Source organism: Pleurodeles waltl, chromosome 5 (assembly GCF_031143425.1).
Source record: "Pleurodeles waltl isolate 20211129_DDA chromosome 5, aPleWal1.hap1.20221129, whole genome shotgun sequence".
Lineage (NCBI taxonomy): Eukaryota > Metazoa > Chordata > Amphibia > Caudata > Salamandridae > Pleurodeles > Pleurodeles waltl.
The window spans coordinates 59,204,145-59,230,134 of record NC_090444.1 but is presented as its reverse complement, the minus strand read 5'-3'; the positions used below and the strand labels follow the sequence as shown (position 1 = coordinate 59,230,134).

At 43.9% G+C, this 25,990-nt stretch overlaps 1 protein-coding gene across 6 annotated transcripts in view; it reads right to left on the bottom strand.

Annotated features, from left to right (window-relative positions):
- The window catches only part of ZNF512 (zinc finger protein 512), a 398,138-nt gene that overhangs the window by 355,787 nt on the left and 16,361 nt on the right, over positions 1-25,990 (bottom strand). For all 6 annotated transcript variants that reach the window (XM_069233556.1, XM_069233557.1, XM_069233558.1 and 3 more), the window contains exons 2-3: positions 10,194-10,252; positions 882-1,066 (exon numbers count right to left, since the gene is read on the bottom strand). In XM_069233556.1, coding sequence (XP_069089657.1) covers positions 882-1,066; positions 10,194-10,252 — 244 coding nt within the window. The remainder of the gene's footprint in view (positions 1-881; positions 1,067-10,193; positions 10,253-25,990) is intronic.

Genomic DNA, 25,990 nt, shown 5'->3' with positions numbered 1-25,990 from the left:
CACAACCACTAAACTATGCTTATGCACAGTTTCGTCACCCCAACAAATCTAGAGCAAGTCTTCGCGTGTAGCACTTTATGCCAGACATCACCGAGCCCCCTACCAGCTGCTGTAGTCACTCATGGTGTGCAGGGCTGAGATGCAGTCACCCTCGGTGTGCATAGTTAAGATGCGGTCTCCAGTCTCACTGCCTTTGCTGAACTTAATGGGTCCTAGGTCCCTAGAGGGCCATTTTGCTGCGCAGGGGGGTGGAGAATAACTCATTTTCCACTTGCTGCTCATCCCTTCTGGAGTATCAGTTGTTAAGCGACAATACACTATCATTCATGACAACTGGCCCCTCAAACAAAGATGGACTTCCCTGTGGGTTGATCTAAAATGTGACTATTCAAAAAGTAATGTAAGAAAGGCGCCGACCCAAAGCAGCTTTCTAGGTATATTGTTTCTTCCTTACCTGTGATCTGGCACTGTTAAACTGTTTAGATATAAAAAGGAGTCTGAAACCCAGGAAATGAGACTTACATTATGAAGAGAAAAACTGGAAACAAACTATACATAGCTCCACAAATCGGGCTTGTGTCTCATCTTGCAGTTCAATAAAACTGATAAAAGCAACCCTCAACGCTTGTGCCCTGGGTAACTATTGTCACCTTTCCTTCCTCACTGCTATACAGAGGATCATGAATCCCCCCCTGCAGTTCTTGCATACACAACACATACTGCATCGTCCTCATCAGCTAGGTTTGTGCTGCATAATACTTACATACAAGCAAAAATGCATGTCATACAAAGCAGAAGCACAAGGGGACTACAGTAGGTTCATGAGATATATTGCACATTCCCCAGCAAGCAGCCTAGAATGAGCGAAAACACAAGAGTACCTGTTGCAGAAAGGCTGCTGTCACTGGATTTGATGCCCCTCATTTCCAGCCAGTAAGTGGGCCGGCGGATGGCAATCGCTGTGCTGGGGTCACAGCTGCCTTTGTCCCTGGAAGATGTGGAGGAATCGCTGTGGGACTCATCGTAGCTGTCCGCAGACTGCAACCTTCGATCTGACAACTTGGTCCTCGTAAGAGAATAAAAACAGAAGATGAACTTTAATACTTTGTACTTAACTTTCTTACTTTCAATTAGCTTTTTTTTTTTTATAAGTCAAAATAGTACTTAATTTCACGACTTATGTGAGTGGGTGAATGCAAGAAAGGGTCAATTGGGTGGATGGATGAATGGACAGATGGGCAAGTACATGGATATATGTATGTGAACACACTTTTTCTCTCTTACCATTTGGAGGAAAATAACTCCTTTTATATAATCACCCACCCCTACATTTTTCAGCTGATGCCGCTGTTTTGTTTACTCTGTAGTGCACTGGACCGTCCTGTCAAGGCCTCAGTACATGTGCTCTGACCCACAAAGTATGTATAGAGTTGTCTAATACATGAATAGCTCAATTAACTTACTTATAAGTCCTTAGTATACGGAACAAGAAGTACCCAGGGTTAGTAAGTTAAATGTCACAAGTGGATTGCAGCACTTTAATTGTAAAAGGTGAAAACGTGACTCTAGGCCTGACACTGCAACCTAGTCGGGCAGCTTTAAACCTACTGACTCGACATGGCAAAATAACCCATGCTGCCAGGACAAAACCGTTTAAAAAAAAAATATTAATAAGGCACTACAGGGAAGGCCTTAAGAGCAGGGTGCTTGATATTAAAAAGAAGGGCATGGGCTTAACATGGCTGGAGAGTGAAAAAACTAATTTGCAGATTTCACTGTAGCAAGCTCTGTGGTCCCACTGGCTAACATGGACTTTCAATAGCCACTGAACTAAGGGCTAACTTCTATTTAGTACCACCAAAGATATTACTCCAAGGTAGAAAATCAATTGTTACATAAAACCGGACTCATCGTAGAGGTCAGATTTAAGGTAACTTAATAGAAAGGTGACTCTTTCACCACTTTGTTGCCCGTATCTCCGGTAGTCTTTCCTGTCTATCTGCAGCAGCTGTCACCTCTGCTAGGAAGTGTGAGGCACTCCCAGGACCAGGGAACAAAGAGAACTGCTGTGTACAGGAGGAGTGACCTCCTCCGGTAGGATGACTATCTGGTGGTGACCACAGATGCCCCAGCTTCAAAAAGGCCACCTCCTCAGTGAAGCAAAGGCCAACCTCACCTTTGCCTGCCCGCTCCTTTGAGTAGACAGGCTATCATCTCCTCTAGAGGGCGCAATTCCGCTGCAGAACTGGTTTTCCATGAGGAGTGGCTCATTATGTTGGGTACACCCCATGGGAGTGCATAGGGCTCTTCACAGGGGAAGAAGGCTTGCGCCATCTTGGCTAAGGGTAGAGATGGGTCTCTTGGGATTGGTTGGTGGCCAGACCCTCAGGAACAGATGTAAAGGGTGAAGGATGTAAAGCAGGAAAGGTGCCCTCACTGGAACTACTGCCCTAATGACTAGTGATTCCTCCCCTGCCACAAGCAAGATATGGTACAGAAGTGTCACCCCAGACACAGTCTTCTGATCACTAATGGATCAGAAAAAAGAAGAAGAACTGCCCTGCTACTCTCCAGACCAAGAGAAGAGAGGCTGCACCAAAGGCTGGACTGCATCTGCTGCATCTGAGGTACCCGCAAAGAGGACTGTGCCTGCTGTATCAACCCGAGCAAAAAGCTCCAATAGTGCCGGGGCGGAAGAAGAGACCAGCTACCCAACAACGTCTGCCAGCCACTGTACGCTGCAGTGCTTGCTGGGAAATTGAGTTCTGACGTGACAAATGTGTTTCCCCAAGCCGCGGCCAATGATGTAGTGGACTCTGGTGGCCTAAGAAACAGAAGCCTACCTAGAAGCAACCGCTTAAGTCCCCTTGAACCAGGAGACCAGAGGCAACAAGATCTGCAATGGACCCTGTCGGAGGCCGAGATCTGAGACCAAAGACAACCCCGACACTTGTATGTGGCAGGGAACAATCACTAAAGGTCTACAGCAACTCCTGCATTTTCAGAATCCTCAGCATCACAATGACTTCTGGACAGGACCGCATAAAAAGGAAAAAAGTGCACTGAGGAACCCAAGACAGCTGAATGCAACAGGTTAATTGCCCCAGTGGACCCAAGCCATTGTTGCTAGTCCAAGACAGTTCTTTTAACAGGCATTTCAGTCTGTTGACTGCAAACCACTCGCATCGATTTACTGCATCTAAAGTATAACTTAAAGTAGTTTTTCTCACCATTAAAAAAATCATATCTCCGGTTTTCCTCAATAGATTTTTGTTGTTTTGGTGTACACACTATTTTTACAAATTGATGTAGGATTTTTGTCTTGATCTTCTTACTTGTAAGGAAATGCCTCCTTGGCATGGTTACCCCCTGACTTTTTGCCTTTGCTGATGCTATGTTTTGAATTGAAAGTGTGCTGAGGCCTGCTAACCAGGCCCCAGCACCAGTGTTCTTTCCCTAACCTGTACTTTTGTATCCACAATTGGCACACCCTGGCATCCAGATAAGTCCCTTGTAACTGGTAACCCTGGTACCAAGGGCCCTGATGCCAGGGAAGGTCTCTGAGGGCTGCAGCATGTCTTATGCCACCCTGGAGACCCCTCACTCAGCACAGACACACTGCTTGCCAGCTTGTGTGTGCTGATGAGAACAAAATGAGTAAGTCGACATGGCACTCCCCTCAGGGTGCCATGCCAGCCTTTGAGGCTCACCGCCAGGTGTTACAGCTCCTGCCTGGGGGAGGTGATAGCATCTCCACCCAGTGCAGGCTTTGTTATTGGCCACAGAGTGACAAAGGCACTCTCCCCATGTGGCCAGCAACATGTCTCGGGGGTGGAAGGCTGCTGGAACCAGTCAGCCTACACAGATAGTCGGTTAAGTTTCAGGGGGCACCTCTAAGGTGCCCTCTGGGGTGTATGTTACAATAAAATGTACATTGGCATCAGTGTGCATTTATTGTGCTGAGAAGTTTGATACCAAACTTCCCAGTTTTCAGTGTAGCCATTATGGTGCTGTGGAGTTCGTGTTTGACAAACTCCCAGACCATATACTCTTATGGCTACCCTGCACTTACAATGTCTAAGGTTTTGCTTAGACACTGTAGGGGCACAGTGCTCATGCACTGGTACCCTCACCTATGGTATAATGCACCCTGCCTTAGGGCTGTAAGGCCTGCTAGAGGGGTGTCTTACCTATACTGCATAGGCAGTGAGAGGCTGGCATGGCACCCTGAGGGGAGTGCCATGTCGACTTACTCATTTTGTTCTCACTAACACACACAACCTGGTAAGCAGTGTGTCTGTGCTGAGTGGGGGGTCTCCAGGGTGGCACAATACATGCTGCAGCCCTCAGAGACCTTCCCTGGCATCAGGGCCCTTGGTACCAGAGGTACCAGTTACAAGGGACTTATCTGGATGCCAGGGTGTGCCAATTGTGGAATCAAAAGTACAGGTTAGGGAAAGAACACTGGTGCTGGGGCCTGGTTAGCAGGCCTCAGCACACTTTCAATTCAAAACATAGCATCAGCATAGGCCAAAAGTCAGGGGTAACCATGCCAAGGAGGCATTTCCTTACACAACCCCCCCGCCCCCAAACGAAAGAGGATGAGACTAACCTTTCCCAAGAGTCTTCATTGTCTAAGTGGAAGAACCTGGAAAGGCCATCTGCATTGGCATGGGCAGTCCCAGGTCTGTGTTCCACTACAAAGTCCATTCCCTGTAGGGAGATGGACCACTTCAACAGTTTTGGATTTTCACCTTTCATTTGCATCAGCCATCTGAGAGGTCTGTGGTCAGTCTGAACTAGGAAGTGAGTACCTAAGAGGTATGGTCTCAGCTTCTTCAGGGACCAAACCACAGCAAAGGCCTCCCTCTCAATGGCACTCCAACGCTGCTCCCTGGGGAGTAACCTCCTGCTAATGAAAGCAACAGGCTGGTCAAGGCCATCATCATTTGTTTGGGACAAAACTGCCCCTATCCCATGTTCAGAGGCATCTGTTTGCACAATGAATTGCTTGGAGTAATCTGGAGCTTTTAGAACTGGTGCTGTGCACATAGCTTGTTTCAGGGTGTCAAAGGCCTGTTGGCACTCTACAGTCCAGTTTACTTTCTTGGGCATTTTCTTGGAGGTCAATTCTGTGAGGGCTGTCACTATTGATCCATATCCCTTCACAAACCTCCTATAGTACCCAGTCAAGCCAAGGAATGCCCTGACTTGAGTCTGGGTTTTTGGAGCTACCCAGTCCAGAATAGTCTGGATCTTGGGTTGAAGTGGCTGAACTTGGCCTCCACCTACAAGGTGTCCCAAGTAAACCACAGTTCCCTGCCCTATCTGGCATTTGGATGCCTTGATAGAGAGGCCTGCAGATTGCAGAGCCTTCAAAACCTTCTTCAGGTGGACCAGGTGATCCTGCCAGGTGGAGCTGAAGACAGCAATATCATCAAGATAAGCTGCACTACAGGATTCCAACCCAGCAAGGACTTGATTCACCAACCTTTGGAAGGTGGCAGGGGCATTCTTTAAACCAAAGGGCATAACAGTGAACTGATAATGCCCATCAGGAGTGGAGAATGCTGTCTTTTCCTTTGCTCCAGGGGCCATTTTGATTTGCCAGTACCCTGCTGTTAAGTCAAAGGTACTTAAGAATTTGGCAGCCCCTAATTTGTCTATGAGCTCATCAGCTCTAGGAATGGGATGGGCATATGTCTTGGTGACAGAGTTGAGACCTCTGTAGTCCACACAAAACCTCATCTCTCTCTTTCCATCTTTGGTGTGAGGTTTGGGGACTAAGACCACTGGGCTAGCCCAGGGGCTGTCAGAGTGCTCTATTACTCCCAATTCCAGCATCTTGTGGACTTCCACCTTGATGCTTTCCTTAATTTGATCAGACTGTCTAAATATTTTGTTTTTGACAGGCATGCTGTCTCCTGTGTCCACATCATGGGTACACAGGTGTGTCTGACCAGGGGTTAGGGAAAAGAGTTCAGCAAACTGTTGTAGGACCTTCCTACAGTCAGCTTGCTGTTGGCTAGAGAGGGTGTCTGAGTAGATCACTCCATCCACTGAGCCATCTTTAGGGTCTGATGAGAGGAGATCAGGGAGAGGTTCACTCTCAGCTTCCTGGTCCTCATCTGTTACCATCAACAGATTTACATCAGCCCTGTCATGGAAGAGCTTAAGGCGGTTCACATGGATCACCCTCTCGGGGCTCCTGCTTGTGCCCAGGTCCACCAGGTAGGTGACCTGACTCTTCCTCTCTAGTACTGGGTAAGGGCCACTCCATTTGTCCTGAAGTGCCCTGGGAGCCACAGGCTCCAGAACCCAGACTTTCTGTCCTGGTTGGAACTCAACCAGTGCAGCCTTTTGGTCATACCACAACTTCTGGAGTTGTTGGCTGGCCTCAAGGTTTTTACTTGCCTTTTCCATGTACTCTGCCATCCTTGAGCGAAGGCCAAGTACATAGTCCACTATGTCTTGTTTAGGCTCATGAAGAGGTCTCTCCCAGCCTTCTTTAACAAGAGCAAGTGGTCCCCTTACAGGGTGACCAAACAGAAGTTCAAAGGGTGAGAACCCTACTCCCTTCTGAGGCACCTCCCTGAAGGCGAAAAGCAGACATGGCAAGAGGACATCCCATCTCCTTTTGAGTTTTTCTGGGAGCCCCATGATCATGCCCTTTAATGTCTTGTTGAATCTCTCAACAAGGCCATTAGTTTGTGGATGATATGGGGTAGTGAATTTATAAGTCACTCCACACTCATTCCACATGTGTTTTAGGTAAGCTGACATGAAGTTGGTACCTCTGTCAGAAACCACCTCCTTAGGGAAACCCACTCTGGTAAAGATACCAATGAGGGCCTTGGCCTTGGTTGAGAAGCCCTGTCCTCCCTAGATAGGACTGGTAGGGGGAATCATCTTCCAGCTCACTATCCTCTTCATCTGTGTTGCCACTCACAGAGGGGTTGGCTCTATCATACTCTGCCATCAGCTCCTGGAGCTGAAGTTTGGTAGGTCTGGAGCCCATTGCTATTTTTCTTATTTTACAGAGTGACCTTAGCTCTTTCATCTGGAGATGGAGGTAAGGTGTGGTGTCGAGTTCCACCACATTCATATCTGTACTAGACATTATTCTTCTAAAAGTTGGAATGCTTTTAAGAATCTAAAACTAGTTCTAGAATCTAATTCAAACTTTTACAAACTTTTAAACTCTAAAAGAAATGCTAACAGGGACTAACACAAGGCCCTAGCAGGACTTTAAAGAATTTAGAAAAATTTCAAATTGCAAAAATCAATTTCTAATGACAATTTTTGGAATTTGTCGTGTGATCAGGTATTGGCTGAGTAGTCCAGCAAATGCAAAGTCTTGTATCCCACCGCTGCCACCAATGTAGGAAGTTGGCTCTGTATGTGCTATTTCAAAGTAAGGAATAGCATGCACAGAGTCCAAGGGTTCCCCTTAGAGGTAAAATAGTGGTAAAAAGAGATAATACTAATGCTCTATTTTGTGGTAGTGTGGTCGAGCAGTAGGCTTATCCAAGGAGTAGTGTTAAGCATTTGTTGTACATACACATAGACAATAAATGAGGTACACACACTCAGAGACAAATCCAGCCAATAGGTTTTGTTATAGAAAAATATCTTTTCTTAGTTTATTTTAAGAACCACAAGTTCAAATTTTACATGTAATAGCTCATTTGAAAGGTATTGCAGGTAAGTAATCTAGGAACTTTGAATCATTACTTTAGCATGTATACTTTTGTCATAAAACACAATAAGCTGTTTTAAAAGTGGACACTTAGTGCAATTTTTACAGTTCCTGGGGGAGGTAAGATACTGTTAGTTTTAACAGGTAAGTAAGTCACTTACAGGTTTCAGTTTTTGGTCCAAGGTAGCCCACCGTTGGGGGTTCAGAGCAACCCCAAAGTTATCACACCAGCAGCTCAGGGCCGGTCAGGTGCAAAGGTCAAAGAGGTGCCCAAAAGACATAGGCTTCAATGGAGAGAAGGGGGTGCCCCGGTTCCAGTCTGCTTGCAGGTAAGTACCCGCGTCTTCGGAGGGCAGACCAGGGGGGTTTTGTAGGGCACCGGGGGGGACACAAGTTAGCACAGAAAGTACACCCTCAGCAGCGCGGGGCGGCCGGGTGCAGTGTGGGAACAAGCGTCGGGTTTCCTTCAGTTTTCAATGGGAGACCAAGAGGTCTCTTCAGCGATGCAGGCAGGCAAGGGGGGGGGGCTCCTCGGGGTAGCCACCACCTGGGCAAGGGAGAGGGCCTCCTGGGGGTCACTCCTGCACAGAAGTTCCGTTCCTTTAGGCGCTGGGGGCTGCGGGTGCAGGGTCTTTTCCAGCCGTCGGGAAATGGAGTTTAGACAGTCGCGGTCAGGGGGAGCCTGGGGATTCCCTCTGCAGGCGTCGCTGTGGGGGCTCAGGGGGGGGACAACTTTGGTTACTCACAGTCATAGAGTCGCCGGAGGGTCCTCCCTGAGCTGTTTGTTCTCCACCAGTCGAGTCGGGGTCGCCGGGTGCAGTGTTGCAAGTCTCACGCTTCTTGCGGGGAGTTGCAGGGGTCTTTAAATCTGCTTCTTGTAACAAAGTTGCAGTTCTTTTGGAGCAGTGCCGCTGTCCTCGGGAGTTTCTTGTCTTCTTCGAAGCGGGGCAGTCCTCAGAGGATTCAGAGGTCGCTGGTCCCTTGGAAAGCGTCGCTGGAGCAGGGTTCTTTGGAAGGCAGGAGACAGGCCGGTGAGTTCTGGGGCCAAGGCAGTTGGTGTCTTCTGGTCTTCCTCTGCAGGGGTTTTCAGCTTTGCAGTCCTTCTTCTTGTAGTTGCAGGAATCTAGTTTCTAGGTACAGGGAGAGCCCTTAAATACTAAATTTAAGGGCGTGTTTAGGTCTGGGGGGTTAGTAGCCAATGGCTACTAGCCCTGAGGGTGAGTACACCCTCTTTGTGCCTCCTCCCAAGGGGAGGGGGTCACATCCCTAATCCTATTGGGGGAATCCTCCATCTGCAAGATGGAGGATTTCTAAAAGTTAGAGTCACTTCAGCTCAGGACACCTTAGGGGCTGTCCTGACTGGCCAGTTACTCCTCCTTGTTGTTTTCTTTGTTTCCTCCGGCCTTGCCGCCAAAAGTGGGGGCCGTGGCCGGAGGGGGCGGGCAACTCCACTAGCTGGAGTGTCCTGCTTGGCTGTGACAAAGGGGTGAGCCTTTGAGGCTCACCGCCAGGTGTTACAGCTCCTGCCTGGGGGAGGTGTTAGCATCTCCACCCAGTGCAGGCTTTGTTACTGGCCTCAGAGTGACAAAGGCACTCTCCCCATGGGGCCAGCAACATGTCTCTAGTGTGGCAGGCTGCTGGAACCAGTCAGCCTACACAGATAGTCGGTTAAGTTTCAGAGGGCACCTCTAAGGTGCCCTCTGGGGTGTATGTTACAATAAAATGTACACTGGCATCAGTGTGCATTTATTGTGCTGAGAAGTTTGATACCAAACTTCCCAGTTTTCAGTGTAGCCATTATGGTGCTGTGGAGTTCGTGTTTGACAGACTCCCAGACCATATACTCTTATGGCTACCCTGCACTTACAATGTCTAAGGTTTTGCTTAGACACTGTAGGGGCACAGTGCTCATGCACTGGTACCCTCACCTATGGTATAGTGCACCCTGCCTTAGGGCTGTAAGGCCTGCTAGAGGGGTGTCTTACCTATACTGCATAGGCAGTGAGAGGCTGGCATGGCACCCTGAGGGGAGTGCCATGTCGACTTACTCATTTTGTTCTCACTAGCACACACAAGCTGGTAAGCAGTGTGTCTGTGCTGAGTGAGGGGTCTCCAGGGTGGCACAATACATGCTGCAGCCCTTAGAGACCTTCCCTGGCATCAGGGCCCTTGGTACCAGAGGTACCAGTTACAAGGGACTTATCTGGATGCCAGGGTGTGCCAATTGTGGAATCAAAAGTACAGGTTAGGGAAAGAACACTGGTGCTGGGGCCTGGTTAGCAGGCCTCAGCACACTTTCAATTCAAAACATAGCATCAGCATAGGCAAAAAGTCAGGGGGTAACCATGCCAAGGAGGCATTTCCTTACATACTTTTTTCACATTTTGTGATTAAATGACTTTCTTAAATGAGAAAGAACATGGAAAAGATATAGAAGGTAGGAGTGTGAAATGGAACAGTAAACGGACTCCAGGCAAGCAACCTCTTCACTTACTTCGCACTGCTCTCCTCAACATTTTTTATTGGAATGCTACGATCCTTCTTTGGAGATCCCTGTGAAGAGACAAACAAGGTAAATTAAGCAAGTAAGTAGAATTCTGCAGCACAAGAACAGACAACAGTGTAAGACTGTAAATACTCCACAGGCTGAATATTTTCTAGAAGCTAAGCAAGAACTTGGATGACAAGAAATGTAACATACAATATTAAATTCATGCACAATGGAAATACAAAGGACAATTAAGCCTGAATAAAGCTAGATAGTTAGATTGAGTTCTGTTAACACTGGACTCAATGTATCTGACGAAACCATGTGGACTTTCATACCTTGTATTAGCTTAACATTATTTGGAGGATTACAGAGGTACTTTATGATATCTAATTAAATGTATTACCGATATGTGACGGATGATATTGTGTAGAGTGTACCAATTTACATCTACTGTATATGCTTTTGTTTGCACGGACTTACTATTTTCATGCATGTTTGATTTTTTATTTCCAGTTTTCCAAAAATATTAATTTTCCTTCACTGTAAGATGTTCCCAGTGTTTTTCTTTGGGAACTGCTTTATATTTCTTTCCTTAAATTTTCCTGCTCTCGTTGCTGGCGATCTTACTAGACTATTGGGTGTTTCTCTCAAGTCGTGTCTTTTTTTGCCTTTAATCACTCTTTCTGGTAGACGAGGAATCCTTCTCCCTCCCATCCCAATGTGCTTTGTCTTCTGGTATGCTTCGCTGTGTGTGCTGCAATCCGTTAAGTTATATTTAGATTAATATCCTCCTATGCTTTGTTTTTCAAAATATATCGCTTTAGGTGTCACATTCTTACATGCCTTGGCTTTGACTACCATTCCTCTTCACCAGTGGTTCCCAACCTTTTGACTTTTGAGGACCCCCACTTTATCATTACTGGAACCCGGGGACCCCACTTAATCATAATTGGAATTCGCCCCCCCCCACCCCTTTTTTAGTCATTACTGAAAGCGGGGGACCTAATCTGTTAATACTTTAATTTTCTAACCAGTCGCGGACCTCCTGAGAAGGCTTTGCGGACCCACAGGTGTCCCCAGACCACAGGTTGGGAACCACTGACCTACACCAACTACAGCCTGCAAATACTGCGGCACCAACTGCATCATTGCCTGAACACTGAAACCATCCCACCCCCAACCCCCCCACCGTTTAGTAGTGTCACATACAGGTCAGTCAATGACTCCGATTTTAAATTGATAGGATTTGTCCCCTCCTTTCCAATGTTTTGAATCCTGTTATATAAAATCCCCTTTTTTAATTTAGACATGGACTCCATTCTAGTATAACTCATCATCTTCCACGGCCAGCTTCATTACGGTCTCCATGACTACTGGTTCTCTACCTTTTCCAGGTATGATCTTCCACAATGCTTTGTTTTGGTTATTTAATTTGGATACATAGGTGTTTTAATCTCTTTCCACTCTTAAATATGAGTGTTTTACAGACTACAGTTCTCCTTTTGATTAGCCGTTTTCTCGGGATGTGCTTGGCTGTCCATAGGTAAGCCCACCATACTTGATTTTCGCTTGTCTTCTTACGTCTTCACTTTGAGGTTTTGTTTACCTTTTCTTTCTATTATTCTTTTGTAGGTCACTTTTAGTTATGGTCTTAGATTCTGTCCTGATGATGGCACTAGGCAATTCAACCTTTGCAGCTGAACAGCCACCTTTTAAAGTTTTTGAGCAATCTGGACTGTTAGTTGATCAAAGCCAAGAGGCAGTTGCATATAGTACATCTCATTGATAGGCCTATCAGACTATTATCTCAACATAAAGGACAACAGTCCTTGTGAAAAAAAATTCACATGTATATACTGCATCATTTTGCAACTCATTTCCAGACTAATACCAGCACTGTTATGACTCCCTTTATCCTGGTACAAAAAACCAATCTCAATTTTCCTAAATATATACCGATTGCAGTTAAAATATTCCCTTGTGTTTTCTGTACTTTTCTTCATGGCTTACCTTATCTGTTGCTGCATTTATTTATACTTGTGCTTGCAGTCTTTGCTGTGAAAAGAAAGTTGCAACATTTGCTTCTCTGTTGTTTTAATTGTGGTTCTTCCCCTTCCCCAAGGGGACCAGTGTTTTGTTACAATAGAATTGCCCAGATACTTAGTGTTACTGGGCCTGCACTGTTTGTTTATTACTGTGAACTGAAGCAAGACAGCGTAATGCAGTCATTATGCTTCCTCTGACTAGAATTTAAAATCAATGAGCCTTCTCTCCAGGCTTAAGCCCATCTTCTCAAGAGCATTTACCTCTGTTTAGAGGTCATTCTTACAACAAACTAAAGTTGGTATCACGTCCACAATCTTATTTTCTGTTGTGTTTACTTGGATGTCATCCTGAGGTTCCTGTGCAGTCTTGGTTCCTGCTCCTTACAGGAAGAGTTACACAAAATAACATTTAATTGGCTCTTCATTAGAAAAGATCATCTTTGCTAGCTGGCACAAAACTGAAAAACAGATGGACTCAGCTGAGCAGGAAGGCAAAAACACAGAAGAAAATGTTCACGGTGAAAAATCACAAAGACTGAAATAAGTCATTTACATAGCTGTAATAAAAAGCTATGAGCTTACATCCTGTGCAAAATAAGACTGTTGTTACTGGCCTCCAATAAGCAGAGAGCTGCAAGTAAATAGTCTTAGATTACATTTAATTTTATCATGTACAAAAAAAGTATACAGATAACATTAATGTAAAAGACATAAGTCTTCCATATCAGGGACATACACTGTATGGCACGTGGGCTGCTGTTTACCTGAATGACCACTAACATTAAGAAAGATGTTAAACAAATGGAGTAAACACGTATTTGCACATTACCTGATGCTTAGGAGGTGTAATGCACCACTTATCTTTAGGAACACCTTAATGTTTAAAGATATTTTGCAACAAACATGGAAATACATGACAAACTCCCTCCTAAATTAAAAAGTGTACTTCCCTAGCATGCAGACATTGAGTTTGTGCACACAAAGAAATCTTTGTTTTTCAAATCCTTTCATTACATTTTCTTTTGTGTTTTTTAATTACACCATTTTCCATTGTTTTTCCTTTACACAGTTAGTCCTCTATAAGATCGGCAAGAATCAATGTGTTACTTTTGTTATCTAGTTCTAATAATTACAAGAATAAATATTATTATAACAATCAGTAATGTTATCTTGTCTGTCAGTAATGTTATCTTGTCTGTTTACTCACAGATTAGATAAGTGGGTTGGTCAGTGCAGATTTCTTCTAGTTTTTGGTTATACAGCAATGTATGAACTATAATAGTAAATGATCACTCTGATCTTCCATCATTCTAAATAAAGTACTTCCATCCCAACCACAGAGGTGCCATCTATGTGTTCTTTTACTGTGTACCGTCATTGGAGGTGGTACACGTTTCACAGTTTTCTCCTGCACAAAGCAGGCTGTGATCCGGGGGCTTAAAAGGGTTGAGGAACTAATTCCAGTGTTCAGTCATAGGAAGTTTCCTGTCCTCCGTCCTCTTTTTTTTTTTTTGAGCACCCAAAAATCTTATGCAAAATACTTAGCAAGGCTAGTCAAAAACAGGTTGCCGAATGACATACCGTGAATTGGGGGAGCGGCTAGTTGTGAGTTTGAGGCGCAGTGAGATAGGGTGAGTGGGGAGTTGGGGGGGGTGATGTTTGTGGTTTGTTGTGGGTTTGCGGAACAGGATACAGGGGAGGTCGCCAAGCACACGGAAAAGGGAGGATGGGACAATGTAACAGAGGCATCTTCACATGACCAATAATAGCATACCAGTATTATCATGGAACGTGAATGGTCTCGGTCACAAAATTAAGTGGGGTCTATCAAATAAAGCCCCATCACATAAAAAAAGAAAAGAAAACAGGTTGCCATGATACTAAATTCTTTTATTTGGATTAGGACTTAGGACCCTTCATGCAGTTTAGGTTTAATCAACTAAAACCACTGAGGATTACAGGGTCTTAACACAGGAGAAAAGCTTCATAAAGACAGTGCAGGCTTTAAATTCCAGTGCAAGACTTGAGGACAAAATAATGCTGAAATGTTGACATTTTTAAGCATATGGTTCAGAGAACTAGACTCCAATTTAACAAAATGCTAAATTCTATATTTTTAAAACTGTAAAATGACTGAATCAAATGTTTTTTGGTCTAAAGATTTTGATAAACTATACATTAAAAAAAGAAAATGGATGAGAGGAACACAAACATTTGGGTACAAGTAGGTGCTACAGACCAATGGACAGAACTGGAAGAGACATATCAAGAGATTTTGATAAAGCACACCACTGGCCCCCAAGACATGACAAGGTACCCTGTGCACAAAGCCTATATATTAATAAAAACTTCAACACTGGAGCGGTCCCTTTCCAATGGTGGTTTAAAGGCCATGGTCGGCTTTGGCCAACAATGTAATAATGAGAAATTTATTGTATGTGATACGTGTTTCAGAAGCACTACAAATGGCTTCCACTTAATGTGCTACCTTGAGCAACAGTATTGGTTTATTGAACCAGAAAGGTCACTACATATTGTACTAATTAGAACATGTTGGTCTGAAGATCAGCCTACACCAATATGCAGATGAGCATGTTCCTGTGAAAACAATGATGAAGCCAAGCTAGAGGATTTGGAAAATGTTTTCTGAGCACTTTTGGGCTTTCTGGGTTGATTTACAGACTTTTGATAATTAAAGTTCCAACTACAAGTGAAGATGGTAGTTCCAGATCTCTGACGTTTGTAACGCTAGACAGAGGTTCTAGGCATTTTTTTTTTTTTTTTTATTTGTACCAGCTGCAATAGTCTAGATTGTTAAAAAATTTAACATGGTTTGTTTCTCACAGGGAAAGGTGTCATCACTTTTGAGGATATCTTGATTTTTGCTCATTCCATAGCTGAAAAGGCGATGGGTCAATCGAGTGAGAGGAAGTGGTAGAGAAGTTGATAAGGGATGATGACAGGGATAGAGGGAAGGGTTGGTAAAGGGAGGAAAGGGAAGATTACAGGTAGGGAGCTGGTCACTGGGGGACAAGTCAACAGGGGAGAGAAGACGAGGAGCACTGAAGGACAAGGCATCTAAAACAAGAAGGCGAGTATGTGTGTGAAGTGTCAAAGGTGTGTTTGAGGAAACAAGAGTTAAGGTCACTAGAACCAGGAAGACAAGTCATGGTAGAAAAGGGGGCATGTGCGGAGCGCAGGGGAGAAGATAACTAATGTGTACACTTCAGAGATATGGGGAAAGTGTGGTACTGCCATACTGTATGCATTACTTGTCATTGTACTGTTTTTGCATTTGTATCTTTCATATACTTAGGAACTTGGTTGGTGTTCCAGAACTTCTGGGCAATCTGCTAGTTGGTTGCTGGATGCCAGAGTGCTGGCCAGTTCCTCTTGGTCGTGGGTCCTTATATTAGATTAAAGTTGTTATTTATTCGAAGAATCTCTTTTTGAGTGTGATTTTTTAATATCTAGTCATTCATGCAACATACTTTAGCTAGAAGGAAGGTCTTGGTCTAGCGATCCACCAACCACTACCAGCCACTATCTCTTTAGGAGCGCTTTACAGTTAATCGTGCACCTGTGGAATGGTGCGGACATCGGCTCTGCTGTGAATGCAGTGTAGGAACCAGCTGTATGTCCTTGGATAGGGGTTTGATGAATAGTGTTATGCACAAATGAGCCAGGTGCACACTTCAAGGTTTTCGAATACTCAGCACCGCACCTTTGGAGGAATTGGGATGGGCTGAGGTTTTGCGAACTGTGAAAACTTGCTACAGACTTTAGAAGTACAGTGCACATCGGCTTTGACTACTAAAGCTCTTTTCAACGTGATCACATCTTATCAAGCTCACAAAAAGAGAGGCCTGCATCTTTTGAATCCAGTAAGCGTGCACTTTCCTTGTCTCGCTCCATTACAAGACGAGTAATACAGTGCAAATTCCCAGGAATCCAGTACATAATCTCCAAATTCCTTGCATTAAACACAAGGCTGTGGGCAAACATGTGACATCACACATCAGCGGACATCTTAGTTTGGGCTCATTCATACTGATTAGCTTTGACTATCTTTTCCAGAACACTCTACTTCCAAATATGCATTGTACTGTGGAAATCTTTCCTTCTGGAGTTGCCTGCAAGCGAAGGCGGGCTATTTCTTTGATTTATTTTTTTAAAACAATGTTTTAATTGCATGATACTATGGCCTCTTCACAAACTACTTCACAACCACTGCTTTTTCTATAAGGTGCAGGAAAAACACAAATAAAACGGAAACAGTGGTTGTCAATTATATTGTATTGTAGCTACTGATGCAATGATATTTGATGCCTCCAGAAAAAAGCTCTATTATTTAATCATCTTGGTTTGGAAGGTCAAAAGTTTTCTGACAATCTGCTTCTTATCCAAGCTCCACGCAGTGAATCTATAGTGTGGTATATCCATATAAAACCCAAGGCCTGAATGATGAAGCAATGTTCTGAAGAATCTATTGTTCTTCTTTAGAGACACACATTTCTTAAACGTAAGCAAGGCAGAGATGTCTGTGGAAGAATATATACTGCTTTACGTACACAAGCGGCTCCTTGCAGGTTTGAAAACTGTGTTATCATATATACAAGACCAAGTTGCGTTTAATTGCTTCCAAAGAAACATAAAAAAGGCTTCCTCACTTGTAGAAATCCCACGTCATCAGAAGTGCTTGACCTAGCCAAATACAGCACTGAGAGATCAATAGTTTCCACTCAAGCTTTGTCAAATCAAGAAGGATTATCTCCGGTGAGTTGTTTGGATGGCTGAAGCAGCATCTGTAGCCACAATAGTGTGTGTACTCAATACTAGACTTAACAGATGCTTTAGGAAAGGTCAATCAATTTGTTATAGATGCAGACCTGAGAACCACATTGGTAACAACCCAACCTGTTCCACTCTAGAAAGAAAATACAAGGGCTGTTAATTTTTTTTTTTTTTTTTAAACAGGCAATCTTCAATCTGTTTGTATAGCTTTGGGAAACAGTGTCAAGATTAGTAATATCAACAGAGGATTGTGAGAAAAAACAAAAACGCATATACTGTTATTGATTCCAATAGAGAGATAGAGGGCTTTTGTGTAAAGCTAGGATCATTATATCGCTTAACCTGTGATGGCAGATTCTGGTGTATTCATAACTATTATAGCAGATGCAACTTCAAACAAATTCTGTGTCCTACAAGGATGTTGTTGCAGCAGACAAACATTAAGCACAAAGCGTTTAGTGATCATGAACTAGACATGTCGGGTTATTTTGTGGCTCAGATCGAATGTTTGGGTAGGCAAATCAAAACTAAAATTTATTAGGAAGTCAAAGGTCATGATATTGTAGGGTGGATGAATTTGGCCAAAATGGGTATTTGGTTGAAACAGGGCATGCCTGTATGGGCACTGTGGCATGCTGTACTGTTACTGGAACATGATGCTAAAATAGTTCAAAACATTTCTAAATTTCCTGATGTTTTTAAAATTGTGATTGGCACTGTTACAGGCTTTGAGTAGACAACAAAAATGAAACATAATTGCTGTACAATAAAGTTAGATCAACACTACTTAATATAAGGGAAGTTTAAAGAAATTGCCAGAAACCCTATGTTCTGATAGTGTCATAAAACCAAAACTGATCAGAATGGATTTCCCCAAAAGATGTGACACACAAAACGTCTGGAGAGTTATGTTTAGGTGTGATGAGAATCCTAGTTTATTTTAATGAGATAACAGGAGTTAGCTTAGCCTCTGGCTTGCAGACTCGTGCCTCCGTCACCTAGTGACTTTTAACCTGCTTAGCTCATTTAATTATTTAATTCTTCTAAGATGGCTGCCTTGTTTATAGTTAGGCCACTTGTTATGCTTTGCATTATCAGTGCCACCGCGCTAAGGCGTCCAGATCAAGCAACAAAGACAAACAAACAGTAGATGTTCACACTTCGGGATTTTCCCTCTCTATACTTTCGAGGGATTGTTTATATTAATTGCCGTCCCAAGCATGTCTGTTATTTATTGTTTTGGAACACACCTACATCAGGGGTCCTGGTAGATCTGTATAAATACATCGCACTTTAGACAGATAATCAGAAGGATTCCGACCAGAGGGCATCACCACCATCGCTGATACCGATGCTGCACGTCGTCTTGCCGCTGGCTCAGTCTTCGTGTCCCTGCGGAGTCTGAGATAGATTCCTCATTCCAAGGTAACAAGGGTTGGGGGCTCCTCTCATGGACATGGCATTGGCAGATTAGGTTTAGCAAACCCAGCTCTCCTTTAGGTAGGAGGTTAGGCCTCTCACATTAGGGTATTAGGCATATTACATCTCGTATGTCTTTTCTATGCCTTGCAAGATGGTGAGGGTCTTTGTAATAATGACTCTCGTCTTCACAATTCTGTTCCTTGCATTATTCATTATCCTAATCATTGCAGCCCATGCAACTTATCGTAAATTGCAGTTGTGTTAAATAAAAACTATTGAAACGTTACCGCATCTTTGTCATTGCCTGTGTTTGTATGAGACATGATAGATCAGTGAGAAAGGGGTAATCTCCGTTTAACCACAACGCTCCCTGAGATGTCTTATTCTCGAGTCCATGCGTAAAGGCTGCCACAAATCACCTTTTACTATTGTTTTTCTGGTGAGGTGCTGCTAGTGAGCAAGTAAGGTTGGGACAACAGTTGCGACTTGTTGTAGGATAGGCATAGTCGCCTACAAACAAAAGTAGTGTCATCCTTTAACCAGCAGTCTTGCCTAGAGCAAGAGTCCATACTACGACCTGGCGCCACCAACGATGGTGTTTAGGCACTAATTTACGGATACCCCGACTATCACTGTCTCACAGACAATTGATACCCTAAGTACCATTATATGGAGACGTCCGTGGTCTTTGGGAAATTCCTCCTCAGCTGAAAAGGTAACACCTGATTAAGCTGTAGGTTGTTCGAGCTCGAACTAATAAAAGGACTTATACTCCCCATTTTGGTGTTCCGTTGTTTTCTAAACAAAAATGGCTGCTGCCATAGACATTCCTGAAAATGCTAGACATGCACTAACACAACATTTATTAACGCATGACCTTACAGATGAGGGCGGGATGTTACTCTTATAATAGAAGCTAATGAAGCATACCAAACAGAAACATTTTACTTTTGGGTCACCTTTCCTGAGGTAGACCAAAGAACACATACATTCCACACATATGAAATTGCAAATTTACCTCCACGGTACCGAGCATACCAGTATCATGAAATATCGCTCACATACCAAGAGCACCAGAACTGGTTTGAAGGCGCCCTACCACATATATTACAAAGAGTGAGGCTAGGTCCCTTAAGTAATGACGGACCAACATGGCCTATGTTTGCCACATACACACCTCACCCAGGCATACAAAATATGGCAATAGCAGATCTGCCAGATTTATATAATGAATTAGTGACATTATTATATAGACGATTAGTTCAGTTCGTAATGCGAACATTGACCACAATACCAGCGCGTCCAGCACCTGGTGGTTACAAATTGGCTATGGGGATTAATCCACAAACAGTGCATACTATCATGGGTAAAGTTCCCGCGCAACGGGAAAAAATACCGTTCTGGATTGCCCAGAAAACTAATCAGCTGGAAGCTGTTTTTCCCATACGGGACCACAGGAAAAACAAACTGCTCACTATGTGCTTGCCCTTTGGGATGGTTCCCTCATGGATGACTGCGCCACATGGGGTACAGTCTTCGCTGGAATATATACACTACCACACATGGTACCCCGACACTTGGCAATTTACCAGAAGTTTTAAAAGAAATACAAAATGAGCACGGGCTGCAAAGGCCCTGGATTTGGGGATGAAATTAATGCGTAACTTTGACGCGGTTTCCTCAATAATACTCAGTAATATTGAAGGGGAAGAGGTAGCACTGGTGATACGCCAGTGTCTCCGGGAAACTCCACACCAGGAACAAGAGAGACAGTTACCAAAAATGATTTCCAATACCTATACTAGTATAGGGCGGGATAGTTTGGGAGCCAAGCCAAAGAAATTGGAGTTACAAGGTACCACCTATAGGGAAGGTACTAAGCAGGCACAAGAAGGCCCTAAGAAGCGCTGGGACAAACAAAAGGAGATACAATCTCAGAAATAGGGAGAACATTAAAACTCCAGACAGATATACTGATTCATGTCCCTCTCGTTCCTTTCAAGATGCACCGGATAGACGTAGCGAGAGAGGAGGCCGTCCAGATCAACGTCCTGAATACGTGAAAGAAAAGAAAGACTTGCAGCAGTCTACCATTAAAAAAGAAGAAAAGACTCCTCAGCAAAAGCCACAGTTTAAAAAGAAGAAGGTGGCACTGACAGCTAAAAATTGCCAGTATACTTGAAAACACTGTTGAGGTACAAGACGTGGGCAGTGACTCTGTTAGACAGCGCAGCAGAGGTCACAATATGTCGCCAGAGTCTGAAAGATCATCTGGATGCGACAGCAACTAGTGATTTAATCGCAGTTGAAACAGCAGACGGCCGCGTTCTACCCTTGACGGGGTATATGATTTAAAAATTCAGATAGAGGGAGATGTGGAGCGCACCATTAGTGTGATATTTTGTGATGAACTTACTAGTGATATCCTACTGGCCAAAAGAGACTGGCCACCTGAACACGTCCGTAAGCTCCCGCATGGGGAAAATGTAATTTTGCCTTCTTTCTCTGATCTTGTTCCGGAAGCAGAAAAAGAAGCCTATGCTGCTGAATGGGCTTTAGCGCAGGCACTTGCGTTATATCGCAATCATGTAGGTTAGGACAAGGAGTCTCCTTGTCATGTTATTCCCGTTAGGTCTACACCCCAACCGCACCAATATCCTGTCAAACATGAGAGAGATCCTCACCTAGCTTGAGTACCAGGGAGTAATTGAGCCCTGTACATCTGCAATGAATAATCAGTTATTCCCCGTTGCAAAGCCGGACCATTCATATAGAATAGTCATTGATTATAGACATTTAAATAGTCATACACGCACATATGCTATAACAAATTCACACAACACAGCACTAATAAACAATACAGTGCGTAAAAAATATAAAACTTTAGACATATCTAATGGCTTTTTCTGTCAGAACTTAGCACATGAAAGTCGGGACCTGAGTGCATTCTCATTTGGCTCTCGGATACGCTTTTGTCGTTTACCTGAAGGCTATAAAAATAGCCCGGGCTATTTTCAGCACGTGTAACATCATTATTATATGATATTGATGCCAAGGAGTTATCCTACGTGGATGACATATCTCACAGACAACGACCTCGACATTCATCTTGCAAGGGTCGATCGGATCATTTTGGGATTTGCAGACCTCGGTTACAAATTCAACTTTAAGAAAAGCAAGATTGCCTTTCTCAGCGTATTATTCCTGGGATATGAGCTATCAAACGAGGGAAAGAGCCTAGCCCTGCACTTTCTGGAGAAATGTGCTCAACTGCACCCTCCTAACACACTTAAGAAACTACAGTCATTACTAGGTTTCTTTAATTTTGGCAGAACGTACATTCCAGATTATACACAACGTATCAAGCCACTTTATGACTTGGTTGAGCCCAAGTTTTCTGGCAGACACACCCGCATCCTAAGGGAAAAGCAACAGGACATGCTAGAAGCTAAACACTTGCACACAGAGGACAATAAAACAAATTTGGTCATCAGAATAATTGCTGGTGGCATTGGTTTTACTTATGTCACCTTCAACGAGGGTGACACAGTACCTTTTAGCATTTAAATCCCATTTATACTCTAATGCAGAACAGCGTTTTGCACCTATAGAAAAGATTCTGACTACAGTTCAGGGAAACGTATTATTGTTGTCTCCCTGGTGCCGGCCTTAGAGGCTGTCACCAAAGCAAGCGTTCCAAACGCTAAAGCATTACATCTACGCTGGATTCAATGGGCAACGTTTCTGACGCAAGAACTTCTCCAGTACGAACAAGAGTACCCCCGCTCCTCTAAATATCTTGCCACTAGACAGATACCATATTGTCATATACACGGACAGTTCAGCACAACCGGCTGTAGGTACTAAACATCAATACTCTGCAGCTTGCGCAGCCGTGAGCGCAGTGATGGAAGATGGAGTCTTCCACCCTCACAATACCTACACGCAGACCTCAGGGGACTGCACAGCCCAGTTGGCTGAACTTAAAGCTCTAATAGTAGTGCTCAAACATTCCGAGCCAGGAAGCCTGACTTTAATAGTCTGTGACTCATAATACTGCGTCCAGTCATACAATGATTATCTTAATCATTGGAAGCTCAACGGGTTTAGAGATTCTAAACGGAACACCATTAAACACAAAATATTGTGGGGGAGGGTGGCTGATCTTGAGGATCAGCTACCGTGTGTCCATGTAGTACATATATTGGGCCACCTACGTGTAGGAATACACGTTACCGGTAATATATTGGCTGATGAAGCGCCAAGGCAGCAGTAGCTATGGCTTCTGTGGCTGCAGTGACTCGTTCACAGACGAGATTGGATAATGAAATATTGACTGCCGTGAAAGCTTTGGCTGCAGGCAAGCCCCTTCCGAAGGGATACCCTACAAACTATACTTACCATATCAGTGCACAGAATGTTGCCTATGCAACAATTCCTGGGGTTGGAGATCGAGTGATCCCCAACGAAGACCAGAGATTAGATCTAGGAAAAGCAGCACATGAGGGTGTCGCTTCTGTACATGCTGGTATATCGGCCAAGATAACACTCTTACAGAAGCGCTTCTGGTGGCCTGGTCTATGCAGACGAACAAAACAGTATGTCTTCTGCTGTGACATTTGCCAGCAGATAAAGGGCTCTAATATCAAACGTCCACCACAGACATCCCTATTAGTGTCCAATAGCCCACTACAGTGTGTGTATCTGGACCATTGCGGCCCCTTACAGCCTGATGGTGCATACAAATACATTCTAGTCGCTGTAGATTCTTGTTCTAGATTCCTGTGGGTATGGCCACAGCGGTCGGCTGACGCTCGGACTGTTATAAAAGATTTGCTAATCTTTATTAGTACATATGGGGTTGCAGCATTCTATTCGGAGCAGGGCCCTGCATTTGCCTCTAAGGCATTCAGGGACACCATGGGGATGATGGGTGTTGAACTCCATTACTCCTCACCATACCATCCCGAGGGAAATTCGGTCGTGGAGAGGCGGAATCGTGATCTAAAGCAGTCCTTAACGGCTCGAGTATTAGGTTCAGGCCGCAGCTGGTTACATCACCTATACGGGGTCCAGAGAGCACTGAATAATCTGCCAAAACGGTCCTTGGGGGGACGCACTCCATATGAGGTTCTCTTTGGGATACCTATGTATGTCCCAGATCTTTCTGCAGCTGGTATGGTGGCAGCAGAAACACCATTTGACATAAATGAACGTCTCACTGTTTTACAGTAGCTTCAGCAATGTCGTGATGATAAATCATCTGCAAGTGCTGCCACTTTAGGAATAAGGGAATTAGCGAAAACTTCGACTGGCTGGATTCCTAAAATTGGGGATCTGGTTCGTGAGAAGATCGCTGTGAAGACGGGATTCAGTCCATCATACAGAGCACCTGTACCGGTCTTGGGAATACAAGGTACCGGGACTGTCATCTTACCACCACTGTCTGGCTCTAGAACGAACAGATTCATTTCCATCGATAACATCAAATTACACCGTGTGGCCGATCCTTCACAGTAGACCAAGAAGTCCCATGGGTGGTTCCCGATCACCTCTCACTACCCAACAGGACATATAGCTACATAGTAGGATGCACAGCGTTACTACAGACTATGCAATAATGTCCAACACTGTTCCAAATGCCTCCTCGACCATGGGGAGGGCAGAAAAGAAACTCTTGCTAGTTCCTGTCACCACTACAGTGACCACTCCCGTCCAAGATTTGGCTGTTTTTTACACAAACACATCACAGACTAATGACACCGTCTACCAAGAGCCTCCACATGAAGTGGACCAAAGTACGGATAGTGCACTGGCTCCCGTGTTTGCAGAGACTGCCTTTGGCTATTTTATTGACAAAGATGACTTTTCTTCAGACTCATCCACTGCTGTGATTGATAATGTTTCAAAAAGAAGTAAGCTATATCAATGGCTTAAAAAGAACTATTTGATATACCCGTGGAACTATTTATGGTTCTGTTTGACATTTTTTGCATTATTTTTATGGATTGGTTTTGTGACTGTTTTCTTTTTGCTCATAAATGGTCACTATATTCCTGATCGCTCCTGTTGATGAAGTTTTAACTCCATATCATTCCTCACATAAGGTCCGAAGAGACTTGTCCCCTGTAAATGTTACAGCAATACCGATTTCTGATGGGATTGTGTGGGACAAAGTTCCATTTGATATATACGGGCCTACAGGAATTATTCAAATACCATACGTGATCAAAATTTCGATGACAGATGTCATTACACCTGATGTTGTCTCTGATGATTGGGATGTCCAAACAGTTGATTCCATGCTAAATTAAATGAAGGACTATTCCGCTTTTGAAAGTGATGATGTATATGAACAAACAATGAATTATGGGGAAATGTTCTGCTATAACAATTGGGGGCTTTACTACCTACACCGTGCCACTAGATACAGGCCAGTATTAAACTACACACAGTGGGAACACTGTTCTACACCACCGGTGGGGAGCCCAAAATACTATAGTGATAAATGTACATATTTTTCTGGGCATGACACAAAAAAAGCAGTCTCGTATTATTTTAAAATACCTCCAGCACAAATTAGGAAAATTTTGCTAACTGACACGAAATTGATTTATTCAGATCCCTTTGTTTCTCGGCTCGCAGTTGAAGGTTACAAATACTGGAAGAGCACTGCTGACTTGAAAAGTGTATGGGGAACACAAGATTGGCAGATACAGGGTAGGGAAGCTTTATTTCGAGCATGCCTGTGCAAATGATTTTCTTAAATGACACTATTCAGCAGACATCCTGTCTGGGGTTAGCAAAAATTAAAGACATGAACACGCCCAGTATCCCCACTCCGGCAAGGTTTAAAGATTGGCAATATTTCCTTAATATCACCGGGGAAAAGCTAGATGCAATGGTTAAGGCTGGTGCCTATAATTCTTCACTTTCCAGTCCCGGGGGTGGTTAATATGGCCCACTGACACTAATGAGTGTCAAGCGCGTTTTTTGAACTCTTCAGGGGATTTTTCAATTAACAGGCCAGACCCTTGCTTTGTATCAGGCCAACATACAGGAATAGTCACGGCATACAGTGTGGGTAAGCTGTGCCAGCAATGGGTACAGACCAAAACGTTAGCCGCAGTTAAGAAACACCTGAACACTCTTTCTGAAGATGTAGACTTGCAGGATTTTCTGCTGGGTCCTAGAAAAGAGCGCTCGAAAAGGTTTCTATATGCTATGTACAATGAAATTTGGAAACTTTCACAGATTGAGGCTGCTGCGCGTTTAAGGCAATTGGATAAGGAAAATTTAGAAAAGGCTTTAGCGGTTGTCGACAACGGCATGAACACTCTGTCCAACAGGATTTATTCACTATCAAATATAGTGTTGTCTGCTATTGATATCACTCACACAGACTTGTCCCGGTTATATCATGGGCAAACACAGCTACGTTCCATCATGCAGCTGGGTTGGATTTTACAGACACTGAAAAATGGCCGCATTCCATGGAAGTATATTAACGGGAGTGAATTCTTCACTGCTTTAAATTTT